Genomic DNA, 27,780 nt, shown 5'->3' with positions numbered 1-27,780 from the left:
GTGAAAAGAAAGCATTTTTCTTTTCTTTTTTTGCTATTTGCATAGCTAAATAAAGTTTGGTACCTTTACTGAATACTCCACAGCTGTAACTCGGTGCAGACATCTTCTGCAGACAGACGTCGCTGTCTGTCCAACTTCCTCCTTCAACTCGTACACGTCGCTGAATGACACATCAACATGTAGGTGCTATGGGACACACACACACACACACACACACACAGAAACAAAGGAGGTTAGATTCCATATTATTTTAATTTTACCATTATGTTTTTATTTTATACTATATTGTGATAGGGTCAGATATTTGGTGGGTAAGTGAGTGAGTGAGTCAGTCAGTCAATCAATCAGTCAGTCAGTTCAGCAGTATGTTACTATAATGAGATAGTTCATCATCCAAATAGCGGTGGTTCATCAGGGTATTGTTTGGGAAAGTCAGTGTCATTAGTTAGCAAGTCACTCAATTAGTTCAGTCCATTTATCAGTCACTTAATTAGTCAATCAGTAATCCATTAGTGATTCGGGTGGATATTTAATTTGTTATTCAGTCAGTGATTAAGTTAGTCGGTCATTTAATTAGATAGTTTCAACATTAGTTACCTCATTAATGAGATATTTACCTGTGTGATGGGGTTGTGGCTGTTCACTTCCTGCCGTGAAGATGTTACCGGGGCAACACTGGGCTCCTGACTCTGATTAGTTGCCACAAAGCTGAAACCTCGAAACAACTGGTGCGTGTTTGCACTCGGAGGGATGCCTGGAGAATCTGGATACAGAGAGAAACACAGACAGAGACATGTGTGAGTGTCCTTTGGCTGTCTTAATGTTTTGTCTTATCGTGTTCTTGTGGTGGCGACTGAACAGCAAGTTTCCTGTTACCACTTAAAGTGTAAACAGCACTAATAGTAATTTCACATGGTTGTAATATCCCTACCAAAGCTACAAACTTAAGCCTTTCCCCTGATAATGTATTCAAAATTCAAAAGTAAACATATCAAAAGTATCCTATTGAGGTTTAATAGTTTAATAGCTAACCACACTTACCATTTCTCTTCATTCACTGGATGTTGGTGTAAATATGTGTATCTCTGCTATTATATGGCTGTGAAGCCTAGATAGCATACTTTTTGCCTCATTAAAATCCTTGCTGTCTTCAGTATCACAGGTCTGCAGTCACTCCTAACAACACCTGGGAGGAAGGGATCCCCCATTAACCTACCTAGTGTGTCACTGTCAAGGCAATCCTGGTTCAAGAGCATAATGTGCTCAGCAATCGTCCCCATCTAGAGGTAATGTACCCATAACTGGATACTATAACAAGAGTGACAACACATATGCATGAACCAGCTGAACCAGCATCATCTTAAACCCTTCACCAAGGCTTCACATTTTCCAGCTGCAATGAGACCTGTGGCGCCAAGATAGAAATTTTGCAGTAACCTACTGCTGTTTCATTGTAAGTAATCATCATTACTGTGTTAATAAAGCATGTGTTTGCATTACCAGTGGGTGTTCTGGAGGTGAACTCGGGGTCGAAGTGGAAAGTGTCTTCAGGTCTTCCGACTGTCGGTTTAAACGGAGGCCTGACTTCCTTCCTGTACAGCTTCTGCAAACATCAACAACAGAGCATCACATCACTATCAATGTTGTTATCATCAGCAAATGTTAGTTAACCAATACTCTGTGCAGTAAGTAGGTATTTACGCTGCAGCACAACATAAAACTCGTGAAATAATGAAATCACAATCTATATTATCCTTATCCTCTCACAATATAAGGTTAGCTATGCTGGTATGTTGGTACCCAACGCGCCATGTCAACTGAATCAGTAAACAAACAGCCTGATCTTGATATCTAGTTGGGATGGCAAAACCTGACAAAAAAAAAAAAAAAAAAAAAAGCGGGCAATGCTTTTCGAAGTGAGAAACAGACATGAAAGAAGATTAAAGATTCCCTCTGTATCATGCCAATGCCATCATGTTGTCTCGTGTTTGGCAGAACAGGTGCAGGCTTTTTGGACCAGAGGGAGGAGAGCTGCAACAATGAGGGAGGAAGAAGAGAGGCGAAGGGAATAAGTGCCAACAAAACCACAGAGGTAGTGAAAGTAAGGCCAAGTAGAGAGCCATTGCATGACTTACATATAAATGTGTGTTTTGCAAAGATGAACAGACCTGTTAAGGAAACGATCAACCGATATTCTTCATTCCTCTTTAGGAAATCTGACTGACTCGGGTATACAGTAGAAATATAAATGTCTCATTCGGCAATACTGCTGGTGTGTTCTTCCTAAGTTTCCTGAGCTTGTTAAATTCATAGATGTCAACAAGCACAGGCTGGAAACTTTTGTAAATCAGCTGTCATAGATGTTATAAGTGGGCTTTTCAAATAGAGACAATGTGCGCGCTATGAATGCCAGATATAAGGAGCTTAGGTAGCTCAGGGAGTAGCAGGCAGATGGACAGCTATTTCTACCAAGGGAATTGAAGCTCTTTGACTACAAAGACACCCAAAATAATTTTATTGCTCAGATTTTATGATAAAAGTAATGTTTGAGTTTGATGCTCTCACGGTGCAGGCTATAACAAAAATACTCCTAACTAGCCTTGTGAGAGTGTGCTGAGAGACTATCTAGTATAGACTGCATTCTTATGTAATTCACGAGCATCAGGACATTTTGTACTATAAGTGTGCCGAAAACAAAAGCCAGAGGACAGAGTGGTTATGAAAATTAGAACAGTATAGAATAGAATAGAACTTGATAGCTTAAACAAGCTGGAAAATCAAAATTGACCTCACCCCAGGCACAATGAACAGATTTGCCAGTCCTAATGAAATGACCTCACATGATCTCTGCTTCCTGTAACACAGATTATCTTAAATAGGGACATCATCCTGCACCAGTGGGTGCAACTTAAAATTTCAACCAATAAAACCTTCACAAATCTTTGAACGTCCTCTCTCATCCATTCAAATAAAATGGTGGTTTTCTCCCTAACAGACATCCATTTGGTTTGCACCTCTGATCCTTCCCTTCACCAAAATAAGAGACCATTTCATAGGGTCATTAAAAAAGGTACAAGATAGAAAAAGGCCCTCTGTACTCAGTATAAATGTCACAGATAACACTGCAGGTACAGAGCAGGTACAGCTAGCTTTCTTGAGCCGGTGTAGGCCTTTTACGGATCTTCTAGTGATTTTGTGTAAGCAATGCAGGGTAAGACCAACACAAGTCCAAGGTGTTCTATGTCCAACCCCCTACCAGCGGATACATTTAACAGAAATGTAGTTTATATTGTTTTCTGTTTCCTTCATTTTTACTGTCACAGCCTCAGGTGTTTTACTGAGAACGTCCAGCAGAAGTCGCCATCGCAGTGTCAAGAGGTTGCCTGCTTTAGTTTGCTGTGCAAAAGGCTCTGTGCCACAAATACAGAATAATAGCATGTAAGTAAACACCTTTATTCAGTTTTTTTCATGGTCTACGGAAGCCCTAAAGGGCCATACATAAATATTTTTATTTCCTCCGTTTTCTCGTGATAACGAGATAAATTTCCTCCGTTTTCTCGTGATAACGAGATAATTTTCCTCCGTTTTCCCGTGATAACGAGATAAATTTCCTCCGTTTTCTCGTGATAACGAGATAATTTTCCTCCGTTTTCCCGTGATAACGAGATAATTTTCCTCCGTTTTCTCGTGATAACGAGATATTTTCCCTCCGTTTTGAATGAATGAATGAAACGTGATAGGCCTGAGATTTCCATCATACGTGACATGTCATGCTGACTGACGTCTCCTTGGACACATAAAGCAGGGGTCACCAATCATGTGCCATGGAGGGCCGAGAGGCTGCAGGTTTTCATTCCAACCAAGACCTCCACCAGGTGATTTCACTGATCACCTCACCTTGTATCAGAAAGGAGGAACTAATCAGTGAAATCACCTGGTGGAGGTCTTGGTTGGAATGAAAACCTGCAGCCTCTCGGCCCTCCATGGCACATGATTGGTGACCCCTGCTTTATGTGTCCAAGGACATAGATATCTATAATAAAGGCTAGATGTCTCGTGGCCGCTGCTGGCCAATGGAGTCGCACGTCCGCACATGGCGGCCATCTTGCCACAGTCAGCTCGCTCACCCATAACGTTGTGTGGTAGTGGTGCATGTACTTTTTAACAACCATAACTTGCTCAATTTTCTACCGATTTTCAAACGGTGTGGTTTTTTTTATAAACGTCAGAGGTGTAGTTATAATACTGCACTTGATTAATAATTATGTTACACTTCTGGTCAAACATTCAGAATTGTAGCCACGTTAATAACGTTTGTAAGAAACCAAACCGTTTGTAAATCCGTCAAGATTTCAGCGAGATAAGAGTATTTATGTTTGTGCAGATCGCTCACCTTCCGTCTATTACCATAGATTCTGCCAGAGAGCTTGCCTGTGGTAAGATGGCCGCCCGGTGATGACGTTACAGACTCCGCCGAAAGACATCTAGCCTTTATTATAGATATCTATGTCCAAGGAGACGTCAGTCAGCATGACATGTCACGTATGATGGAAATCTCAGGCCTATCACGTTTCATTCATTCATTCAAAACGGAGGGAAAATATCTCGTTATCACGAGAAAACGGAGGAAAATTATCTCGTTATCACGAGAAAACGGAGGAAATTTATCTCGTTATCACGGGAAAACGGAGGAAAATTATCTCGTTATCACGAGAAAACGGAGGAAATTTATCTCGTTATCACGGGAAAACGGAGGAAATAAAATATATGTATGTATGGCCCTTTAGGGCTTCCGTAATGGTCAGCTTGTTATCAGCAATATACAATTTGCTTGCTTAAGTTGTTACACACCTGGGTAAAAAGTAGAACTGGTGTTAACAAATGTTTTTGTCAAAATGTACTGGAGTTTGTTTCACTTGCACTTACTTTAGCATGTTAGCCTGTTGCTTGTGCATCAAGAGAGATCTGTTTTGTTTCAGTGTGAGCAACTGATATGCCATTTAACAAGGAAATTAACAAGGCAACAGTAGATAAAATACTGCATTGTTTAAGTACATTTAGATGACAAAATTTCTATCTCTGAGAAGTCATTAATCATTACGTTTCTTATTCAGAAACTGCCTCTCAAAAAGCAATGGTGTGTCCCAAAACCATGTTCTTAGCTGCAGTTTCCTTGGGAAGAAATTACTTAATAAGTATTACAAAGTAGGCCTTGTGTCTAAGTTAATAGTGGAGTTTTTGAGGGTAAACTGTTCCTCCAGTAATAATTACTAAATGATATTTAACCACATATAAATTAACTGTTTGTGTACTATATACCAAAATGCAATTGACATTTGATTTTAGATGTCCAGTGCGCCTCTAATGCTGGTACTGTAGTTGACAAATTCATCAGATAACATTTCTGTTTTAGAGCACACATCTGAACTCAACTTGAAAAGTAGTACTTGTAGGCTTTTACATTTTGCTGTGGAAGAAAAAAAAGTATTTTGTGACAGACATTTAGCTAATCCTTTTCACTCACTGACTAATGTAAAAATGTCCAGGAATTATAAATAAGCTGTGGTGGTATCACATGCCAGTAGTCTAATGCTGTAAGAAACGTGCACATGAGTTTTGCAGCAAATGTGGAGGTACATGCTACTAAAGCCACAGAAGTTAATGTCATAATAGTACAACTTTCTGGCTCTGAATTGCAGAAATTTCCTGCTGCCATCTTTTGAGATGTTGCATATATGCTCTAGGAGGCATGACAGATGGCACTACAGCATATGCAGGATGGTCTTCTGATAGAATATGAAATCACTGCCTATACCAAGGCCACAGATCTGCATCTGTATATACTGTATATGGCAGCACAGGCCTATTTTTAAAGAACGCACTAGATTGTGTTTAGGTTAGTTCACCTCTGGTTAAGTGAAATGATTCAGGATGCAGGTGGCAGAGGCGAGATTCATTCTGATACACCTGCACCTGCGGTAGTTTGGATTTGAGTTTCAGGTTTTCTGCCAAATAGCTCTAAGTGCAATTTATGTCTGTTGTATTATATATGTAAGAGTGAAAGGCAGGATGTGAATTGTTGGAAAAATTATGTTTTTAGTATTTGACAGTAAAAGCAAACTTGAAAATAAATGAGGATCAGGGTTTAATTAGCAGGATGAGGAAGAGGTAAGCCTCTTATTGTTGGCTTGTAACATCAAACTAACAGCACCATGTGTAAATTTAAAAGCATGGTGTTTGACAGCAAGTAGGTAGTGTAGTCAGCGGAGTAGGTGGAGATTATAGCAGGGATGTACAGTGGATGATAGCGTATTGCATGTTTGAAATGAGAGCAGCACTCTTTGACAGCTTGTCCAATTCAGAGCATTGCTGATGAAGAGGAATGGGCATGGCAGTAATGTTGTCTTTAAAAGATTTTTTACTGTTCCATAGCACAGAATTACCATAACATAGCTGTGGGGGTTTGATGGTGTTATTGATCAGAATGACTCTACAATCCTGTCTTGGGGGGCCAACTCTGAGGAAGATAATGTAATTGCCGTGCATAGCTCATATCAGGAATCACAGGAAGCGGCAGGCAGATGGACACACTTTTCTGAGAGTGAAATTAGGTGTTAAGTGAGGATATACTGGATACACCAGGCTAGTGTGCAAAAGTCGTTTTTTTCAAGGTCAACTAGTAAGCAGTTATTTTAAAATAAATCATCCACTACCTTAGTTAGTCTTAATAAACCCCTGGATTTAAATTAGATTGTACTGTGACTTAAGAAAATTGATAAATGGGATTCTTACCCATACTAAATGATACTTGCTGGTCCATGCAAGTGTAATACATCTGCCCAGTTTGGTCCAGTGTAAACCATGAATCCTCCATTCTGAGAACCAGCGGGAGGACGAGGGCACTCAAAGTGAAACTCAGCCAAACATGTGTTGTTATGCATCCTTCAAAACAAATTTTCAGCAAGGAGTCGCTGCTCAAGATCGTGCTGTTTTCCAGCCTGTATCTAGTTCATTCACTTTGCAGCAGTATGCTCCCAGTTAAACTCTCATTCTCGTGACAGGAAAGGATTTAACGGACCAGACTCGATGGATGTATTACACGTGCATGGACCACCAAATACTGCTATATGGGTAAGAATCTGGCCTATCACTTAAGCCTTAAAGAACATCTTCATCCTTAAGCCTTAAACTTTGAGGCTTCAAAGACGATTCCTGGCATCTTAATGATAAATGCTTAATCAACTTCTTCGAAAATGAAGAGAAAGTGCAAAGGATGCCTTTGTGCCTATGTTGAGCAAAGAGCTGCAGAATTCCTCTGCTTTACAGTTTCTGGATGACAACATGGATAAATGATGAGACTTTAATATATAGAACATATCTAAGCCAGTTTTCCACAACATTTATGAAATTGGTAGGGTCAGGCAGCGTAATCTCAAACAAATGATGAATAAGCCATCAATAATTAAATCAGATAAGTATAATAGTATAACTATAAGTAAACAAAAAAAACATGCTTTTCAGTGTTTAGTATGGATCAAAAGTGCAGAGTTTCACGCACATTATGCTGACACATGAGCCTTCTGACCGACCACGTACGGGCATTCAGTTACATGCTGGTAGACCATCTGCAGCATGGCTGTCACTCACATGTAAGCCAGGAACTGCAAGAATAGCTCGCGATTTTGCCAAAAACAAATGCCAGCTCATGATTTTGTGATGTTTGACATGCTACTTGGATAGAAGCTTAGGGCAAGTTGAAGAAATGATCACTTTTAAACAGAGCAGGTCCAAGGAGTGTCTGGCAAAAGTAGATTGTGATGGGAAAGCACAGGTAAAGTCTGTAGCCAGAAAATTTGTGCATGAGCAAACAGACACTTTCTGTGAAAAAGCCCAGGCTATTTCAGATAAGAGGATTAGGACATTACAATAAAGTAGGGCATGACAGGCGCTCAGGGAAGTTAGGGGTGCTACCACAAAGCAAAATCTCATACTTGAAATGTTTTAATATGCATGATTGTGAACAACAGTTGACATGGCAGTAACTCATCTGCCTGATGAGTTGCAGGATTTAGATTAGAGGACACCAAATCTACCTGCATCAGCGCTGTCAAAATTCAAATGTGTTGTTCTTAAAATGGAAAAAAAGACCACATTACTTAACAGCCCTGTGCTAGTAGGAGGCCGCTGACGAGTGGCAATATGTTTGCAAAAAAGGTCCAGCAGCGTTAACACAAGATTACTCCACCAGGTCCAACCAGATATTTTTTGGCGGGCCACAACAGAACATTTTGCCTCCAATACTGAGTATTTGACAGGACTGTGCAACATTTTGCATCACATCAAAACTCCTACAGTACATGGGTCTACACACAGGAGCCTAATATCCAATTAAAAATTGGAAAAATAGACGGATCACAAGATAAATACCTTATGCAACAACTAAAGAAATAAATAGAACAGTTCATTCCGAATGACACTAGGTCCAATATAAACAGGTTTAAGTGTGATTCGAACTGTTGATAATCCCTCAGTAGAAATACATCAGTCATGTAAATGCTTCGACTGGCTGCTCTACTTGGTTTGCATAATATTCGTACTTTTCATGTCTATTCACTAAGAGTTAATGGTGCCAGGAAGGTTTTAGGAATGTTTTAATCATGGCAGGTGCAAAACAGAACCAAAGCATGGGCTGTGCAACAATTATACACTGCTGCTTAATTCAGAAGAACAGCAAAAAGAAATACTGTGTATGACACAGAATGACTGTGGCTCTTGGTATACATCTCAAGATTTTTATATGAGAGTTAGAGAGTTTATTTTCTCGTTGTTTGATCTGGTGCATGTAAACACAAGCCATTATCAGATTATGTTATTAAAATTTATGTTAAAGGGATTCCGTGCCAATAATTCTTTTCATATATTTTTCAAAATGTCAAAGTTTGTCAGAATTTTAAAATGTCTTAACAAAATGTCAGGAATGTAAATTTAATAAACTTCTACTGAAAAAAAAAGATTACTGATAGGTCTACAGCAGCGCTGAAAATTAAAGAGAGAAAGTAAGTGTGCGATTGAACTTAAATAATAAAAATAATTGTGTAGAGCAACCCTCAACGTATACTGTTTGCTTGTTTGTTTGTTTAGAAATTCTATTGTGCATTTCAGGTCTTCTGCAATTACTTTTTTGCAACCTGTTCTTGGCAGGTGATGCTGAATTTGTGGAAAAAAACATCTTTCTTATTTAGATCAGGCCCTTAAAAAAAGAATCTGCAAACTGCTCAGTGACAGGGGAGAAAGATCTTTCTCCCTGAGGAATGGAAAAAATACATATATTTACTCTGAAGATCTTGACAATACTTCAAAATAAAAAGGTCATGGAGCTCCACTGACCACTCATCAATGAGGTGAAGGACAGTATTTATTTGTTTTGGTGACCTGTCATTTACAGAGAAAATTCTTAACATCAATGCTACAGTTTAATTGGTTTCAAGTGGGTTGGTAAAAACTGAACAAAAAAAAGTAAAATATTTCATTTTTTCATCTATTTTTAAATGCAACTGAGTAGGTTGTTTATAAATTGTACTCACATTCCAGTCTATTGGTGCAAAGAAACGATGTCTCTTTATCTCCTCCACTCCGTCTGGTCCTGCACCTGTCAGTGAGACATATTTAGAAAATGATGTCATCTTTTACACCTGTTAGGCAAACACACAGTATGGCATGCAATATATCTGCAGTTTGTTTAGACCTGTCATGCAAAAACACAGTTTCCACCTGTCTGTGAAACAGAAACAGCATTAAGATCATCTATCTGTCCCATCCACCCAGCTCCTGTGGAAACAAATCCTACTCAAAATGAAAAAGGCTTGAAAGTAAGATTTTGCCTCAGTAAAGATGATGCAGATGCTTAGGCACAAACGATCCACTGGCAGAGAGGCATAGCGCCTTCGTTAGGCTATATATAGTGAAGGTTCACTTTTTATATATACCTAGTCGATTAGCAGGGTTTCTCTTGAAGAGTGCTCTCAACAAACTCTGCACTTCAGGGCTGAGGAACTGTGGCATTCCCAGCTTCGCCCTGCACAGACAAGAGAAGAAACATGTTTTTGAACACACCAATATTCCATAATATTGAGGCACGCTGATCTCTTATGTCCCGTTTAATGTTGGACATAAATGTAAGTTTTGTTTCCAAGTTAAAAATTTGATTATTCCCTATATTTATGTATAGGGGGATATTCTGAGATTGAAAATACATATCAACAGCTTAACTTGAATGAATTACAGGAATGAGTAATTACACTGAACTGGAATACTGCAAACATAGAAATGTAAACACTCAGAGAGAGGCAAAGAGATGGCAGGTCAGAAAGTAAGATAAAAGATGAAAATACCACCAACTTCTGGTGCCAATGTCAGTATAGTGCATATCAGTTAAACCACTGCTGCGTAATTAGCAAACATTTCAAAAGAAAGTGATCACCAGCAATAAAGGAAAGAGAAACATTATGAATTTAAAATACCAAAATTAAAAATGTATATATATTACCCAGACTATTAGGAATTTACAAAAGTCTCCTCAGAAATAGAGCAGTAATGGATAGAGAATAAAATGATCTTACTTCAGAATGAGTGCCATTGTTTCCTTGCGGTCTTTTCCCTGGAATGGTAGCGATCCTGTCAGCATCTCAAACTGGAAAACAAACAACGATTTGTGTCAGAACTCACGGCAGCTGACCAACAGAAGGCATTATAAAGCTGTCCTACCAAGACATTCAATTAAAAGAATTTAAGCATAACAGCACCCCCAGTTTCAGCTTCTGCCGAAAAATATCAAGCAGCCAGCAGAGAGAGAGCCGCCGAGGAGACGGAGGGGATCACACAGTGGCTCTACAAAGTGGCTCTGAGGATCTTCACCTACCTCTGATTCTTATAGGAACAAATAACCCAAACATGAGAAAATGTTATTATCTACTTAGCCATGCATCAGTCGAAATACAGGTGAGGTGTTGTTATCTGTGAAACACCCAGGAAGCTCAGTAATAACCTCTGAAACAACTGAAGTCGATGGGTATCACTTTTTAGAGTGCCAAAACGGGCAAAAAATGACAACAGTGCTGTCCATTTTGCTTCACAAGAACTTATGAGTTGCATGTTTTTGAGATGGCTGCTATGGAGTTGTACTGGCTGCCTCCCTGTATATTTTTTGGGGGGTGAACTGTTACTTAAATTTTTTAAACAAGAGAATTGTTAACATGTGCACTTATATGTGGCACCTAGCACCTAGTGTTAGTGTCTTTTATCTCAGTCCACATCTAGAGAATATCAATTGACAAATTGTGATTCCTTGTGATTCCTTTGATTAAAAATAAATTAATTAAAAGAAAGAAAGAAAGAAAGAAAGAAAGTTCATGGCTACATTCCCTAAACCTGACTCCCTGCTCATGAACCTGATGCTCAGAGCACCACACTGTGCACCAAGAGCCGCTAAAAATAAACTGTTACCATTTTCTTCCTTTGCTTTAAAATTTCAGGCACATTCAAAGCTGCACTGGCAATTTGCCTTCCCTGCAGGTGAACAAGTCTCTCTTTGCGTCAGTAATGCTAACATTAGTGTCAGCTTAGCAGTGCAGGATATTAATGGTAGCAAATGGTATAATAATAATAAATTTAATTTATAACGCACTTTACATCAAATAAATGATCTCAAAGTGCAACAGTTACAATAGAAGAATAAAAAGTAAAAGAATAAAAGGTAAAAGCAAATGTCACAATAAGAACAACCAAAATAAGTAGAGCAGTGAAGGTTACAAAACCATACTAAAACAACAAAAAAAATAGAAGCAGTGGAGATTACCAAAACCATACTAAAACAACACAATAGACCAAAGACGTTAAATAGGCATGTGAAAAGACTGAAACAAATGGTATACTTGGTGGTTTCTTCAATACACTCCATAATGCTTTCTCAGAAACTGAATGTATGACTACAATCACAGCAACTGTATGTTTCATATCCCTCAATATCAATCACATCACTACTAGTGATATGACATCGAAAAAAAACTCTAATCCGTTTAAAATTTAGTTAAAACTGTATTACAACACACCTTAACACACATTATGCAACTTATATCCTTAAACAACCCCCATTGGCAACTAGTGGGAAGTGCAACATCAGTGATAGTTGTCTGCACTTGCATAAGCTTCTGCAACAGCACCACACCTCCCACCCTACCCACTTCCACTTGAATTATGTTGCCCAGCAATTTACACAGAGTCACATTTTCCCAGTAGAGATGTTCGGTGAATAGTGTTAGAATGTGCAAAATGTTTTTCTCTCATAATAAATGTTATGCTTAAAAAAAAAAGTGTTTTTAAGCTTTTAATATCCTGCTCAGTGCAGGGTATTAAGCTCTATTTGTTTGTTATATTTGGTTGGTGTGTGGTATTAGCCAGGGGCAGATTGGGATGACACCTTCCCCTGGTGCCCTAACTGCCCTGGTTAGGCTGCCAGCTGTCCGTGAATGTTTCCCTCTTTTCTCAGTATTACTAAAATAAACTACTAGGCTAACAGAAAACAGGCAAATATTTGGCAGATAAACAATTAGTGAAAGAGACAGGACTTAAACAAGAAGCTATTGTAATTAAGCCACTGGAAGAAAGCCAATTTAAGATGCCAGCACACTGGTGCATTATTGCTTTCCGTCCATTTATTTCAAAAAATGAAAACTACAGAGACTAAACATCCAGTGAAAATGAGCCTTCACAGTGAAATACCGTTGAAAGATTAAGTCGGTCTTACCATCAGTACCCCAAACGACCACCAGTCAGCGCTCTGCGTGTGCCCTCTCCTGTTCACAACCTCTGGAGCCATGTACTCTATTGTTCCACAGAAGGAATATGCTCTTTTGTCATTATCTATGGCTTCCTTACTCAGGCCAAAGTCTGAAACCGAGACAGATGGACAGGAAGCGGAGCCAAAAGTAAGAAAAACAGGCACAGACATTACGTGGGCAGGAAAAAAATAATAGTTTGTAGTTTGGGACACTTACCAGTTATCTTAATGTGTCCCTCTTCATCCAGAAGAATGCTGTAGGGTAAAGATGAGCATCAACATCTGGTTCAGAATAATAACTTCATCAAATGAATTCTGGTGTGTGTATATGTGTGCGTGCGTGCGTGCGTGCTTGCGTGCGTGTGAGACAGTACTTTTCAGGTTTGAGGTCCCTGTAGATGATCCCCAGACTGTGTAGATGGTCCAAGGCCAGAGCCAGCTCTGCAAGGTAAAACTTGACATCCTCCTCTGTAAACATAACCTGAAATAAACAAATACATGTGTTTGTGCCAAATAATAACCAGCAACTGCAAGACAACATAGAAACTGAAACAAAGACACATTTGGACAGAAATGTAAGCAGGGAAAAGTGACCTGTGGGAAAAGAAAATCACTGAAACAATATAAATAAAGGGTAGACATCTACAAAATAATAATGAAATAGTTTCCCCATTGACTACAAGACATCTGTTGCCAACCAGTTCCAAAAATAATTATGACATAGCTCCCTATGTGGCTGTAAAACTGAGATGAGAAACAGTGTTAAGCAAAGTATTCAAAACCTCAACAGCTCATGTTGAAACACTGCACAGATTTGTACTTTTCTGAGGGAAACAGACAGATACATGTGGTAATAAATGTATCACAGCCATAATAGCCTTCAGCATATTCTTTAGTGTGATGGCTGTATAATGCATCTTGGAAAAAAAAATAAAACAAACTCATCTTTATTGCCATACTGACTGAGAGCCCAACTGATACTTAATTGTTTTACTGGGGCCAACACCAATAGCAATATTTGCGAGTAAAAACTTTAGATCACAATCTATTTGCCATGTTTCTGTAGAAAGAAATTGTTGAAATTGTTATTTTACAGTGGAACAATACATTTCTTAAGTTGCTCACAGCACACACTACCATCTGCTATGCTGTGACACATGACTCATGTGCCGTGCATACAAATTGCTGTCAACAGTGGAGACTACTGGACAAACTATGTGATGATAGCACTTACATTATTTCAAGTGCAATATGTCTTCTTTTGCACATCGCCCAGTGAATACGCCTGATAAAACTGACTAAAATACTGATAAACCTGTCATGAGCCAATATTGGCCAGTCCTCAGCCAGCTGATGTATCGGTCGGGCTCTAAGTGGCTGCTGAGGTGATTAGCCTTACAAAAAAACACCAGGTAGACTTCAGAAACATAGCTCCTCAGCTCCATTCAGGTTTTATTTATTTATTTCCCCTAGTGGCTGAAGTGCTCTGCGGTTAAGTCTACTTCTTTGTTCTCCGTTTGGTCATGAAATTACTGAATGTAAAAAATAGCTAGAAAATAGCTAGAAACCATTAGCCCCTGGACCACCCAGGGGCTAATGGTTTCCCAAAGAAAACATGAAAAGAAAAAAAATCTGTTGAATGTGGCTGCCCATTTCTGAGGTCAAGTGTATTGAACTACCACCTAACACTTTCTGTAGGCAAAGTTTGGGGATAAAAGAAGACATGACCTAGATTGCTGTAGTGCTTTTCAGGTAAGAGAGCATCAGTCCATCTAGATTAATGCGAGAGCTTTTAGTTTTTGACTCTTCTATTATATACATATAAAGAGACATTAAACATTACTGGCCCTTTTCTTAGTAACTATTAAATGAGTAAAAAAAAAAGAAAAAAGAAAGAAGCAACAATATGTTTCCCAGTTGTAAATATTAAATCTACATGTGAATTAATGTAGTCAGTCATTTTGGACAGAATATAAATATGGATACAAAATTCTGTTTAATCTGTTCAACTTGTGTACTTTGTGTACTGCTACGACTGAATGTGTGTTAATTATGTGGAAAAAAAAAACCCTAAGAAAGCTGAAAAAAAAAAAAAAATCCTCAGTCAGCCCAGTTACCTTTCAGCTTTCAATCATTCATCTGCAGATTTGTCCGTGTTTTGCTATTACTTTGTGTCTCCCTGCCTCTTTTTTCTTTATCCTCTCTCTCTCTCTCTCTCTCTCTTTCTCTTTCTCTCTCTCTCTCTCTCGCTCAGTGTCTCTCCATCTGTCCTTGCTCCTCCCTCCCTCCCTCATGTCTCACCTATTTTCCCTAGCCTTGGTGCCTCTTGTCTGTGCAGATGTGTCTGGCTCAATGTTTACTGTCTGCCTGGGTTCTTAACTTCCTTTACAAAAAAAAAAAAGTAAAGGTACAAGTGATAAGCCTGCATTCAGTGAAATCAAAAGTTGAAACAAATATAACAATTACATATGCAGCCATTTTTGACTCATGGAGCTATACAGCAATATTTTAGGAAATAGAAAAAATTAGCTTCAAACTGACCCACTTGACCTAAAAAATGTTTCCTGTAAGAAAGAAAATAGTTCCCTCCGACCTTTTTATGTATTTTCATGCATTTCGAAGTTATGTTGAACAGCAGTATAAGAGTAGCTTAGCTCTGATGTTGAGTGTCTGTGCGAACAAATAGCTGCCACATGATCCCATAGACCAGGAGAGGAAATGAGCTGAGCTAAAGTGCAGACACCTTTTTAAGCTTTGTCTAAGAGGAGGCCCACAGTCTCAGACTTATAATCCCCTGCACTATTGAATCTATGATATAAAGTAGTGATCTCATGACCACCATTTTTAAAAGTCATGTATTTGTTTGATAAAATTGACCATCATTCAGTAATTATTAGGGGTTTAATGATTGTGATGTTGATTTTATCGATGAATTGGTTATAAATTATTTGTCAATCTTTCTTTCTTTTTTTTTTTTTTTTTTTGGAAAAACACTGAATCAATCTTTGGCGCACACTGATAACTGAAATGTGTGTATTAGGGCCATTGTAGGGGGAAAACATTATGGAGCCCCGGGAAGGGGGTTAGTTAATATTCCCGTGAGAGATTAAAGTCGTAAATTTTACAAGAAAAAAACTCTGCTGATCTCATCAAATTCTACTTTGCAACTGGACTTAGCAACAAGGAAATACTCCTTATTTAAACCCAGGATCACAATATTTTCTTCTGAATGACCCAAGTCACAGCAATGTCTCTTCAAAGTCCATATGCTTGTAATAGTTCAGAAGAGTGGGCAACAGAAAATAAAGAGACTAGTAGGAGTTATGGCTCTCTGCCCTTCTGTTACTCATCTCTGTCTCGTTACACACATGCACTCGCTGTCTCTGTACACACTGCTCACTCTCTGTCTCTCTGACTATCACCTACGACCACAGCTCTATAGAAAACAAAAACAAAATGTAATGTGGGAGAGGCTTGTCATGGGTTAACTCAAGTTATTTAGCTAAAACAAAACAGCACCCTGTCTCATCAAACCTGCTCGATGACACAATTTTCAGACAGTTTGCAAAATCCAGCACACCTTGAAACAAAAATGACCTCATGTGTAATGTGATAGCCTAGACGCTGCTTTGCAGTTCAGGCATATAGGCCTGCAAGCCAGCATTTTAGTGATAATGTTAGCAGGTAGCTCTCTTATGAATGCCTCTACTACCATGCACTGACACCCTCAAGGGCAAGTATTTGACAGTATGTATACAAAGAAAGCAAAGGTCCCATCACCAGGTGAGGACAAGAATCTTCACAAACAGGCACTCCCAATGATTTGGTGTCAGTGTGATATATTATATAACTTGGAATCTGAATGATTGTTAAAAAAAAATAAATAAATAAAAATCTTGAAAACTAGTTGGTACATGGCTAAGAAGCCAGCAGCTGACACAGCTGGAATATTCAGCTCCAAGAAATCCTTGTGTCAGGATATTCTGCCCTGTTTGAAGTGAAGGTGGGCAGCAGCCAGGGACCCTATCAGCAGCATACATACCTCTTTTGACAAGCGAGTGAAAAGGTCTCCTCCTCTGAGGAAGTCCAGTATCAGATAGAGCTTCCCCTCCGTCTGGAAGGCTGCACACACACACACACACACACACACACACACACACACAAACAGACAGACAGACAGAGTATCAGTAATACAATATGTTGAGACCTGCAATAGGTAAACCTTCAAGCCTAGAAGCCTCCATGTGCTTGTATTTGGCAAGCCTGAGGTGTGAATGTAACTGTGAACATGAAGTCAGAGATTAAGCGCACTTATTAAACATTAACAAAAGGTTAAACATAATATAAAACAGTAATCCTCATACATTTCCATTATTTCATAACACGTTTTGAAAAGAAAAAAAATTTTTTTGCTTGGTAATAAAAAGCAGCACCTGGTCCGGTCTATGCAAGGGCACATACCAGCGAATTTACTGATGAACAGGATGTTCAGGGAGACAGACTGAAATCAACACCTGGACAGAAAGATCGGCAGACAACCAGACTTACCATAGTGCAGTTTAACTATAAATGGGTGGTTCACTTCTGCCAGAATGTCTCTCTCCATCTTAGATCGCACACGATCCCGAACTGAGTAGGAGACAGTTGAGGAAAGAGAGTTTATTTGCCTATAGGAAAATATTCATTCTCAGTTATTTATAGATAAGCTGATAAGACAAGCTTCATATGCCATAAACATGTCACTATGTTTTAATTTAGACAAAAAAGGCACTTTTGTTGATTTAACTGAAACTGAAACAGTCTGAGCCCGTAGTATTGCTGGTCTATGTTAAAGTTTCAATAACAACAGTGTTATAAAAGCATCTGTCTCCTTGACCCCTCCCCACAGTGGGACAGGATGAGACCACAACCACTGATACTATAAGAGGTGCAGGTCAAGAGGATTAAGGCTTGTACAGATACACCAAATCAGCACGTAACATCCCACCCTGCTTTTACAGTGCACCATCATTTACAATAATCCCATTTGACCCAAACCAGTTGATCTGAATCAAAAGTACAAACTAACCTCTTTTTTTTAAATATTTTTATTTATTTTTTTTCCAAATCCCCTTGAATATAGGGCATTCTGGGATCTGTGTATATCTCTGATCACCTCAGTGGATAAACATCATTTAATTGTAAACTATTACCTGATAATGTGTCCAATTTTGCATCCAGGGGGCAGTAATTTATTGCAATATCAATTTTGTCAAAATTTGGCGATTTTGGTGTCTTTATACATATATACCTCAGTGCAACTGTCAGACAACTGTACGAAAGTGACACTCCTCTACTCCCATCAAAACTTCCCCCTAAAATTTATTTTTAAAAGTTGTTTAAAAACGATTTATCAAAATAGTTAAATCCATCCTTTTAATCACATTTTTGACAGTTACATAGATATTTTAAACAATTAATAGCTTTACTGACTGTATCTTACATTGTAAAATACTGGTAAGCTTTAACATTGTTTTATGTGGTGTATGTCTTATGAAATAAGATCTAGTAAATTAGAAAACTACATTTAGACAAAAAACAGAAGTCACAGTCTGAGCCTATCCCTGTGCCTAAAGTTTCCTGTTGTGCCACTCTATATACTTGTCTCAGATAGTTTACAAGACGCAAGTATTGTGTGTTGCAGCTAACACTGTGTACTGTGTCTTTAAGGACTGTCATTGTTAATTATATAGCATGAAACATTCAAACTATGATCCTTGCATGCACAGTGATTCCAAAATGTGCTGAAAGATTTGCTACACTCACACACACACACACACACACACACACACACAGGTGCACACACACATGTGCATTGTGTAAACTGTCTCTCTTACCTTTCAGTGTGGCTTTCTTCAGGACCTTCATGGCATAAAGCTGCCCTCTGTCCGCTCCTCTGATCTTTCTCACCAGAAAGACCTGGGAATAAACATTCATCATTTTCATTTTCAGCTTTACTCAGGCAGAGTATTTTGTATAAATCCTAACACGTAGCTCATTTGAAAAAAAAAAAAAAAAAAAAAAGAAAAAAGTTTAACATTTCCAAAGGCCATTTTGTGGGAATGTTAGAAAAGACGTTCACACATTTGCTACTTAAGGAAATCTCATTAGTGGGATTTAGCTGAATTCTCTTTGCACAAATGCAAATCAGTTTGATTATTTCATTTCAGTTTCAATTGTGCACACTTGGGCTTCAGTTCACTCTCATCCTCGACAGTTCAGCAGCTGTGTTAATGTGGTTTCAAATAGACATACTCTAATGAAAAATAAGCATGAACACATTGTCAGCCCGACTCATTATGCAAATGAGACATTTTGGGTGCTCGAAACTGAAATGGATCGATCTCATCTAAAGATGTCCTGATCTATATTTTTGTCTTGAATACAGAAACATGTCAAATTTTGAGATCCGTCAACTCCTCACCTGCTATTTTTGGAATTAATTGAGACATTAAAACCCCAATAAAGTCAGCACAGCCAAACTCAACTGTGACACGGAGCACAACTCAGAATGTCTGTGGTGAAACTAATTGCATTCAGTCTTTCAAACAACTAATTAGTAATTAATTTATAAACCTTGTGGTACACATGCATGGGAGCAGAGCCAGCTTTAGTGCGGCTCCTAATGATCCACCGAATAGTTAAAGCCCACACTGTCCACCGCTGAGACAGGCCTGTCATCCAGCGGAGTGAACTCAGTAATACTCTGCTATTTATTTATTTATTTGTTTATTTTTAGCTTTTCATTGCTATGACCTAATTAATCAGAATTTCTCAGTGCTCCCTCTAATTATCTTAATGTTTGCAGCTTAGGCTCAGCTACTGTTTGTTAGAACTCTTTGTACTCTTTCAAATGTGTATCTTCAAATGCACGGTTAAATTAGTAGTATTGTAATTAGCTCTGCTGCTGCCGCCCCTCCAGACACTTACACTGCACACATTACAATTAGCTGTTAGACATTTCTTAGTCTCCAGTACAAAGTAATTCCAGACTGTAGCCGACATATCCTTTTTTGTTTTTAATAAAAGAACGTTTGGATGTTAATGCATTTTCATCAGACTCTGATGAAGATGTATCAACGTCGAAATTGCACCCCATAGTAAAAGGCTTAATCTGATCGTGTTGCCCCAGAGACCTCCTGTCTTTTATGCTTGCTGTCCTGCTCCTGTGATGCACCGATCTGCCAATTCCTAAAAGCAGATGTGTGGAGGATTTGTTTTGATATACTTTTTATGTCACTGTGTGTAAATGATTGACGGGGGGACACTAAATGAATGTAAAGTGTGCCCGCTTAAACAAAATGGGCGCACTTTAGGTAAGATTCCATCCAAATTTTGTACATAAAATAAGAGCATTTTTGAAAATATGCACATCAATGCATATTTCCATCAATTATGTGACTAAATTACCTTTAAAAATGTACTATTTTATGCTGCTACAGAATCAGAGTTGGACAAACAAACAGTTCAGAGGATTCTTGCTCTGGCAGGGGTGGTACCAGCAGCCTTCACTCAGTTGTACATGGCTGTGTTGTGCTTGTGTACCCTCATCCGCTGCCATGTTTGTTGCCAATAAACAGATTGGAAACTGATGCCAGAAGTACCTGCTTCATCATCATTTCTTTGAATAAACTTTTTCCATCAGCCTTCATTACATTTTCACTTTGTCATTAACTTATTCATCTCAGACAAGCACAAAAACCTTTGTTGCGCTTCTGAGAAGTTCGAGTGTTTCCATTCAAACTTTCTAATGTGCACATTCAGTATTCACATAAAAATAGGTGGCTAGAAACCCCACTATCATAAAGAGAAGAGAAGATAAGATAAGCCTTTATTGTCTCATAAGAAGAGAAATTTGCCTCAGACACGCAAGAGCTGCAAAGCGATTCATAAATAACAAATCCCCTAAAATGTAGGACAGTGTGGAACATCTGTGCATTCATTCCATACTTAAAGCTAATGTACCTTACATTAACATAATGTACATTCCCTGTACAATATTGCACTTCATTCACTATTGTGTTGAGCTTTCCTTGCTTATGCCTTTCCCTGCGCTATTAGCAGATGGGGCGCTGAGACTACATGGCAGCTCCGGGATGCCTGGATTAATTCAGCTTTATATTTTACCCTGTTTCGCTTCAAATCCGATTGGCAGGTATGTTGCCCTCAGCCTTGTGAGTCAGAGAATCTCTCGTTGTTGCAGGCTGTGAGATTTGGCTGGCTCACGAGGCTATGCTGCCCTGTCATGCTACCCAACAAGTTGTAACAGCCTACATGAAAACCTTGTGTGCACATCATTAAATGGTAAGACAGGGTTGTTTAATAGACAGTAAAGGCTGGCTGATTGTTCCAGGCCAGTAAGATTAAAGGAATACTCCAATGTTTTAGGTAAAAATACTCTTTTTCCAACTTACCCAGATTAAGGCAAGATGTTCGATACCATTTTGACCTCTGTATGTCCAGTGGTTCGGTTCCCATTGGTATCATTTTGTGTTAGCTTAGCATAAAAGCTTGAAGTCTATGGGAGACATTAGCCTGGCCCCATCAAAGTAAAAAAACAGCTTTCTTATCTACACAGTGCATTATGTCTGCCCAAACGTATTCCTTTCAGATGATGACTTGAGACTATGCTTTTACTGTATAGGTCACGATGGAGAGTGTTAGTCCAGTCATTTTATGAAAAAACCTAGGACAAATTGCAAGAGAAAAAAACTCAACTGATTTTGTATCCTCAGTTTGTCCTGAGTGAGGGAAAAAAGTCCCAAGGAATCCCATTGGTGGAAAGTTTTGAAAATCACCTATATATGACCACATATTGCCAAAAAAACACTGTTTTTAACACACGGGGAAAGGGGTTCCAAATTTTACTTTCAGATATCACTATAAAAATTCACAAGTTGATTACACACACAAAGACAAGAAAAAAAGTCAATTACCAGTTCTTTGAATTATTCTGTTTACACATGCATATCACACATTATCTGATTTGATATGCACTAATAAGGAATATAAGGAATAAATGCCAGAACAGATATTTAAACAGTGAATTAAAAGGTCACTATATATATAGTAACCTTTTAATTCACTGTTATATAGTAACCTTTTAATTCAAGGTTTTCAAATTTTCAAATTTCAAATTCAAATTTTGAACCCCATTCACCTGTGTGTTAAAAACAGTGTTTTTTGGTAATATGTGGTCATAAATAGGTGATTTTCAAAACTTTCCACTAATGGGATTTCTTGGGACTTTTTTTCCCTCACTCAGGACAAACTGAGGATATAAAATCAGTTGAGTTTGCTTCTCTTGCAATTTGTCCTAGGTTGACCCCAATTTTGGCATAAAATTACTGGACTATGTCATTTGAATGTAATTTCAGCCAGTATGTCCACTTAGTACGACAACCTGGTTGTCCAGCATGGCTGCAAGATCCAAAGAAAGGTGGGCCAAATCACAAAGTTTCTCAACCCAGAGTCACACAAGCAGGTCTGAAATTAGTTCTTAAAATTAGAGATAACCCCAATCTTGTTCTTCACCCACAGACTTAGCAAATGCCTTTGAGTCGGAGTTATAGGCTTCCTCAGTGCAGATAAAAACAGGTTCAGACATCCCTTTGTCCCCAGAGCCATTAGAGCACCACGTTACAGCAACAGTACATGTGTGGTATTTCATGTTGGTCTGCTTCTTTTTGATGTTATACTATTACTGTTGTCTGTCTGTGTCAAAAAAATAATGCATGAAAGTCCAAGACAAATTTCCCTCCTAGAGCAATAAAGTATAATTTGTAGCAAGATTTGTAGCAAAAAATGTGGAAAAACAGTTTTGAGCCATAATACTTTTATGGTTGAGTCCTGTATTGTATGTGTCAGTATTAGTGTCAGTGTTATTGGTTGGGTGGTAGTGTTCAGGTTGACATTGATTTCCCGTCTCTCTGGAGGATTTCCGTCCTGATCAGCTGGATTTGTGATCTCACTCAGCTCTACTTTACATGATCTGAGGTTAGAGACAAGGTTTTTACCTCAAGTTTCATTGGTTATGATTTATGTTGATATCTTACTATACCTTTCCATAGGAGCCTTGTCCCAGCACCTTAAGCAACTGGAACTGAGAGGGGTCTGCTTTCTCACAACCCTCCTTAACATGGTGGCTGATATCAATCTCCTTCAGTATACTGTCATCCTGAGGAAAGAGAAACAGAGACAGAGAGGTAGACACCACACTTTTGTACAATGTGATGTACTCATAGACTATATGGACAAAAGTATCGGGCCACCCACACATTACACCTACAGGAGTTTTTATGACATCCCATTCTAAATGCATAGGCAGTAATATGCACTTGGTCCCCCCTTTGCAGCTAGAACATCTTCCACTCTGCTTTCTACAAGAGTTTGCAGTGTGTCTGTGGGAAGTTTTGCCTGTTCATCCAGAAGAGCATTTGTGAGGTCAGACACTGATGTTGGATGAGAGGGCCCGGCTCGCAATGTCCGTTCTAGTTCACCCTAAAGGTTTTGGATGAGGTTGAGGTCAGGGCTCTGTGCGGGCCAGTCAAGTTCCTCCACACCAAACTCACTCAACCATGCCTTTATGGAGCTTGTTTTGTGCACTGGGGTATAATCATGCTGCAACAGAGAAGGGCCTTCCCCAAACTGTTTCTACAAAGCAAAGAAATGTCCAAAATGTCTTGGTAAGCTGAAGCATTAAGATTTCCCTTCACTGGAACTGAGGGGCCGAGGCCAACCCCAGAAAAACAAGCCCACAGCATTATCCCTCCTCCACCAAACTTTAATGTCAGCACGGTTGCAAGTGATGGTGGAATATCTAGGAGGGAAGAAATTTCACAAACTGACTTGTTGCAGTGGTAGCATCCTATTGCATTACTACTACAGTAGCACGCTGGAGTTCAGTGAGCTCTTTAGAATGACCCAGTCTTTCACAAATGTTTGTAAAGGCAGACTGCATGGCTAGGTGCTTCATTTTATACATCTGCACCAATGGGACTCAATGAAACACCTGAATTCAGTGATTTAGTTGTGTGTCCCAATACTTTTGTTCATATAGTGTATAGAGATAGGGACCCACAGAGGAGTTAAAATATATATTCTGTTTTTGCTGTTCAAATTGGTTTGGATTGCATTTAAAGTTTCAGTGAAATGAAACTTTAGATGCAAATGTTTCACCTTTATCTATCAGCTATTAGCTATTTCACAGTATGCACAACAGGTAAACAAAATGTTGCTGTATTGTCAGAAATACAGACAGATGTTACAGTATTTTTTTTTTTTTTTTTTTTTTTTTTTGTATTTTTTAAAATCCAATTACTTTTGCTTCCTGGAAAATAATATCTCTTTACTGATAACGGTATTCTTTGTCTCAAATGAAACTGCCTCTCTGTCTCTTCACAGAAGAAAGCTGCTCTCAAAACACTGATTCACTGTGATTTTGAACAGCTGTGCAATGCTGCTCATGTACCATTAATGCCAGTAAGACATACTTAACAGAAGATGAGAGAAGCAGAGACAATTTTGTGTTGGCCGGATGTGGCTGTTGCACTGACAACAGTTTGTTGCCGTTATGAAATTACGACCTTATCACACACAGTTATGAGAATAGACAAAGTAAGTCACTCTTACACACACACACACACACACTCACTGCTGATAACCTATAAACAAGCAAATAGTTGCTGTAAAGGTATCGACTGGGTCACTGGCCTTGAAACTGTTACATAAACTGCCTTTTTCAGCCTATTCAGTTTGCTCAGTGGAGCGAGTGACAGACCACGAACCTATGGCACCGCTTACATTGGTTGATATGAATATGTGTCTGAACAGCTGCCAATGAGACATAAAAGAGTTCTCCACTCTGTTTTTAGGGAAGTTTGCCTTGTATCAAATGCTTATAGGCCCTGCTAGACCTAGAAAGGTAGTAGCAGGAACAAACCTTTAAATCTGGCACAGCCACTGAAATCAGAGTTCAAAACCCCTAGTATTAAGTTTGATTTTTTTGTTTGTTTGTTTCAGCTTTTGATAGTTTCTAGTGAGGAGACAACTTTGAATTGTGCTTGAACGCAGATTATTTTTGAATCAAAATCATGGTTGGGTGGGGAGTTTGGATTTGCAGCTTAACTTAGTTGAGTCTGATTGCGGTGGCCTAAAACCTTGAACTGCAGTGAAGTTGGGGTTAATACTGTTGAAAACATCATGTGTTACATCCACATGTGCAGTACATTCTCTCACTGAGTCGCCGTTTGTTGGACTGTAAGCATAGACACAGTTGAGGAGGGAACAGTCCAGCTTTTTCGTACTAGCTGTATTAAAACTTTCTTTGCTATTCTGTCAGTTTCTGTGTTTGTGTTTCTTTTTTTTCTTTTTTTTTGCACTGACACAATCAGATACACCTTGACAGTTTAGTCGCACAAATGATCTAACAGTTCCCATTTTCAGTAGCAGATATGATAATATCACCTTGAAAAGTGTATTTCCTACTCAAAGCAACACACAGTTTTATTTATACAGCTTGATGTTGCATAAGCCTAGTGCTCCACATTGATTTTTCAGTCATTCCTCTGGCTTGTACGACTGACAAAATTGCCTGCTGCTGTCAAAAATTTTTGAAGCCCTGTTAGATCGAATTTCCATCAGAGTTGTCAGATGCTCCCCTCCTGGTATGGCATTGATCCTTTCCTTTTTGGAATCACAGTCATCGCTTATAGTCTGAGTCAATGTAGGTAAAAAGGGTAAAAAGTTCTCTTGTTAGTGTTTGGAAAACATTGTTTGATGCTGCCTCTGCAGAGGGATCTTGCTTATTTAAGGCTGGTTTGATAACTCAGACCTCTGTTCATTATGTTACCCTATCCATGTATTCTGGAGTAGCACAGAATCCAGCATAACCACAGATGAATCCTCGGATATAAGCCCAGACCTTAATGGGAGTAGGACATTGAACTGCTTGCTATTGTAATTTGGCTACTTCAGAATAAAATTGTGATTAAAAGTAGTAATCAACTTTAATTACCACCAATTGGAAAGTGGATGTTAGCAACAGCCACAGTTCTTTCCAATGGCAATAATACATGTAAAAATGGCCACCGTTCTGACCATCCTGCCATGCTGATTTGAACAGGAAAGTCTGTTCCAATTCAAGGTCTGTGGCTAAAAGACTGGAAACGAGGCTTGACAATACAAACAGTTTGCTTAACCAACATGGTATCCAAGTACACAGTATCAGGGATGCCACCCATCACTCAAAGAACACAGCTTCAAGGCTGTGTTATTTCAGCAAGTATGCACCCTACTTAAGTGTCCTTGAACAAGACACGTAGCTGACTCTGACCTCTGACCCTCGTGTGAATGGAGGCAAGCCAAAAGGGAACAACATGGTACCACATTATTATTTCGGACAGGCTGGCAGAGAGGGTAAACAAACAGGCAGAAATGTAGGGAGGCAGATATACAGCTGGCCGAGTCAGAGAGACAGACAGGCGGTCATGCAAAGAGGCAACCGGACAGACAGGTGGATGGGCTGTCAGGTTGATTCATCAGTTTGGCCACAACAAGGCAGGGGGGAGAACAGGAAGGGAGGGGAGAGTTTCGTCTATTTATATCTCAAATATACAGGTGGATGTGCTGCAAACAGGATACAGCCCGCCCACCCACCTTTACTTGTCTGTTTGGGATATAAATAGACTACTGGTGCCCTGGCCCACCAATGAAACAGTCTGTCGGTATCAGTTTGTCTGTCAGTCTGAATGTCTGCGTGCCTGTCTCTCTATGGGTCTCTCTGTCTCTGTCTATCTGTCTCTATTTCTGACCTTCTCCTCCCATCACCTTTTGGTTTCTGGTATCATACTGTTTACTATTACTGTAGGCAGACATAGAAACAGCTGTAATGGCAAAGCAAACACTCCTGCACCGAGCCACAACGAACCAAATCATGCCCTCAGACGTTACCTCCAGCACCCACTATCACATGCACACACATGCAAACACACACACAGACAGACTGTTGCTCAAATGCTCAGCCACTTTCACGCATATACACACAGAGGCTACTGTATACTTTTTGTTATTGCTTGCTGTCTTGTCCTTCATATGCACACACACACACACACACACAAATATTCCTCCACAATAACACAGCGTCCTTTTCAGTGCACACACACACACACACACGCACATACAAAAACACTCTCACAACCCCTACCTGATAGAAGTTGTACTGTTTCTAGATAAAAACACACATACATACTAACCTCTAGTTGACAGAAGCTTGTGTTGTTCTTGTTTCTTGCCGCCTTGTTCTTCAGATAGATGGAAAACCATCTCCGCACTGTGAATTTTCGCATGCCGGTATCCATGGCAACAAGGAGTCCTGTATATCTATCCCATAATAATAATAACAATAATCTCCCTGTGTGTGTGTGGGGTGGGTGAGAATGGGGAGGGGGTCCCAAGGCAGAGACAGATAGAGAGATCTTCTTTTGCGTCTATTGGTTTCTATTTGTCTCTCAGTTTCTTGATTGGTTCATCTCTAGTGCAGCGGGTGCTTCTTAGTTTTCCCATCATTCGCATTCGCTCTTCGTCTCGCTGCTGCTGCTGGTCCTCCACCGTTTATCCCTCATCCGCTTCAGCTGCTGCCAGGAGCCAGGAGGTCACACCGTTAGACAGGCAGGCAGACGGGGCAGGTCCTCCGGCTCGAGACTGTTTTCCGTTTGCAGCAGGTTGGCAGCGTGAGGCTGCAGGGAGAGATGACGAACAAATCTGTTCTGCTGAATCAGGACAGACAGAGGTGTGTGTGAGCTCCCTCGCCTTCCCTCTTCCCATTTCCCTCTGTGTGTGTGTGCCCGTGTCTGTGTGTGTTTGTGTTCATCCCCTCCTGATTCTCTCTCTCTCTCTCTCTCTCTCTC

At 39.4% G+C, this 27,780-nt stretch overlaps 1 protein-coding gene across 2 annotated transcripts in view; it reads right to left on the bottom strand.

The window, feature by feature from the left end:
• Positions 1-27,780, bottom strand: part of rps6ka2 (ribosomal protein S6 kinase, polypeptide 2) — a 35,563-nt gene that overhangs the window by 7,412 nt on the left and 371 nt on the right. Inside the window, exons 2-15 of one of the 2 annotated variants that reach the window (XM_030044959.1) lie at positions 27,127-27,639; positions 22,935-23,051; positions 18,712-18,793; positions 17,384-17,464; positions 16,878-16,957; positions 13,210-13,316; positions 13,053-13,090; positions 12,803-12,945; positions 10,620-10,690; positions 9,987-10,075; positions 9,585-9,649; positions 1,501-1,603; positions 618-763; positions 64-186 (exon numbers count right to left, since the gene is read on the bottom strand). In XM_030044959.1, coding sequence (XP_029900819.1) covers positions 64-186; positions 618-763; positions 1,501-1,603; positions 9,585-9,649; positions 9,987-10,075; positions 10,620-10,690; positions 12,803-12,945; positions 13,053-13,090; positions 13,210-13,316; positions 16,878-16,957; positions 17,384-17,464; positions 18,712-18,793; positions 22,935-23,051; positions 27,127-27,231 — 1,350 coding nt within the window. In that variant the 5' untranslated portion in view covers positions 27,232-27,639. Of the gene's footprint in view, positions 1-63; positions 187-617; positions 764-1,500; positions 1,604-9,584; positions 9,650-9,986; positions 10,076-10,619; positions 10,691-12,802; positions 12,946-13,052; positions 13,091-13,209; positions 13,317-16,877; positions 16,958-17,383; positions 17,465-18,711; positions 18,794-22,934; positions 23,052-27,126; positions 27,729-27,780 lie in introns of those variants that run through there. The other variant, XM_030044953.1, reaches the window with a different exon arrangement.

The sequence above is a fragment of the Myripristis murdjan genome, chromosome 3 (genome assembly GCF_902150065.1).
Source record: "Myripristis murdjan chromosome 3, fMyrMur1.1, whole genome shotgun sequence".
NCBI classification, from domain to species: Eukaryota; Metazoa; Chordata; class Actinopteri; order Holocentriformes; family Holocentridae; genus Myripristis; species Myripristis murdjan.
This window is presented reverse-complemented; position numbering and strand designations above follow the sequence as displayed.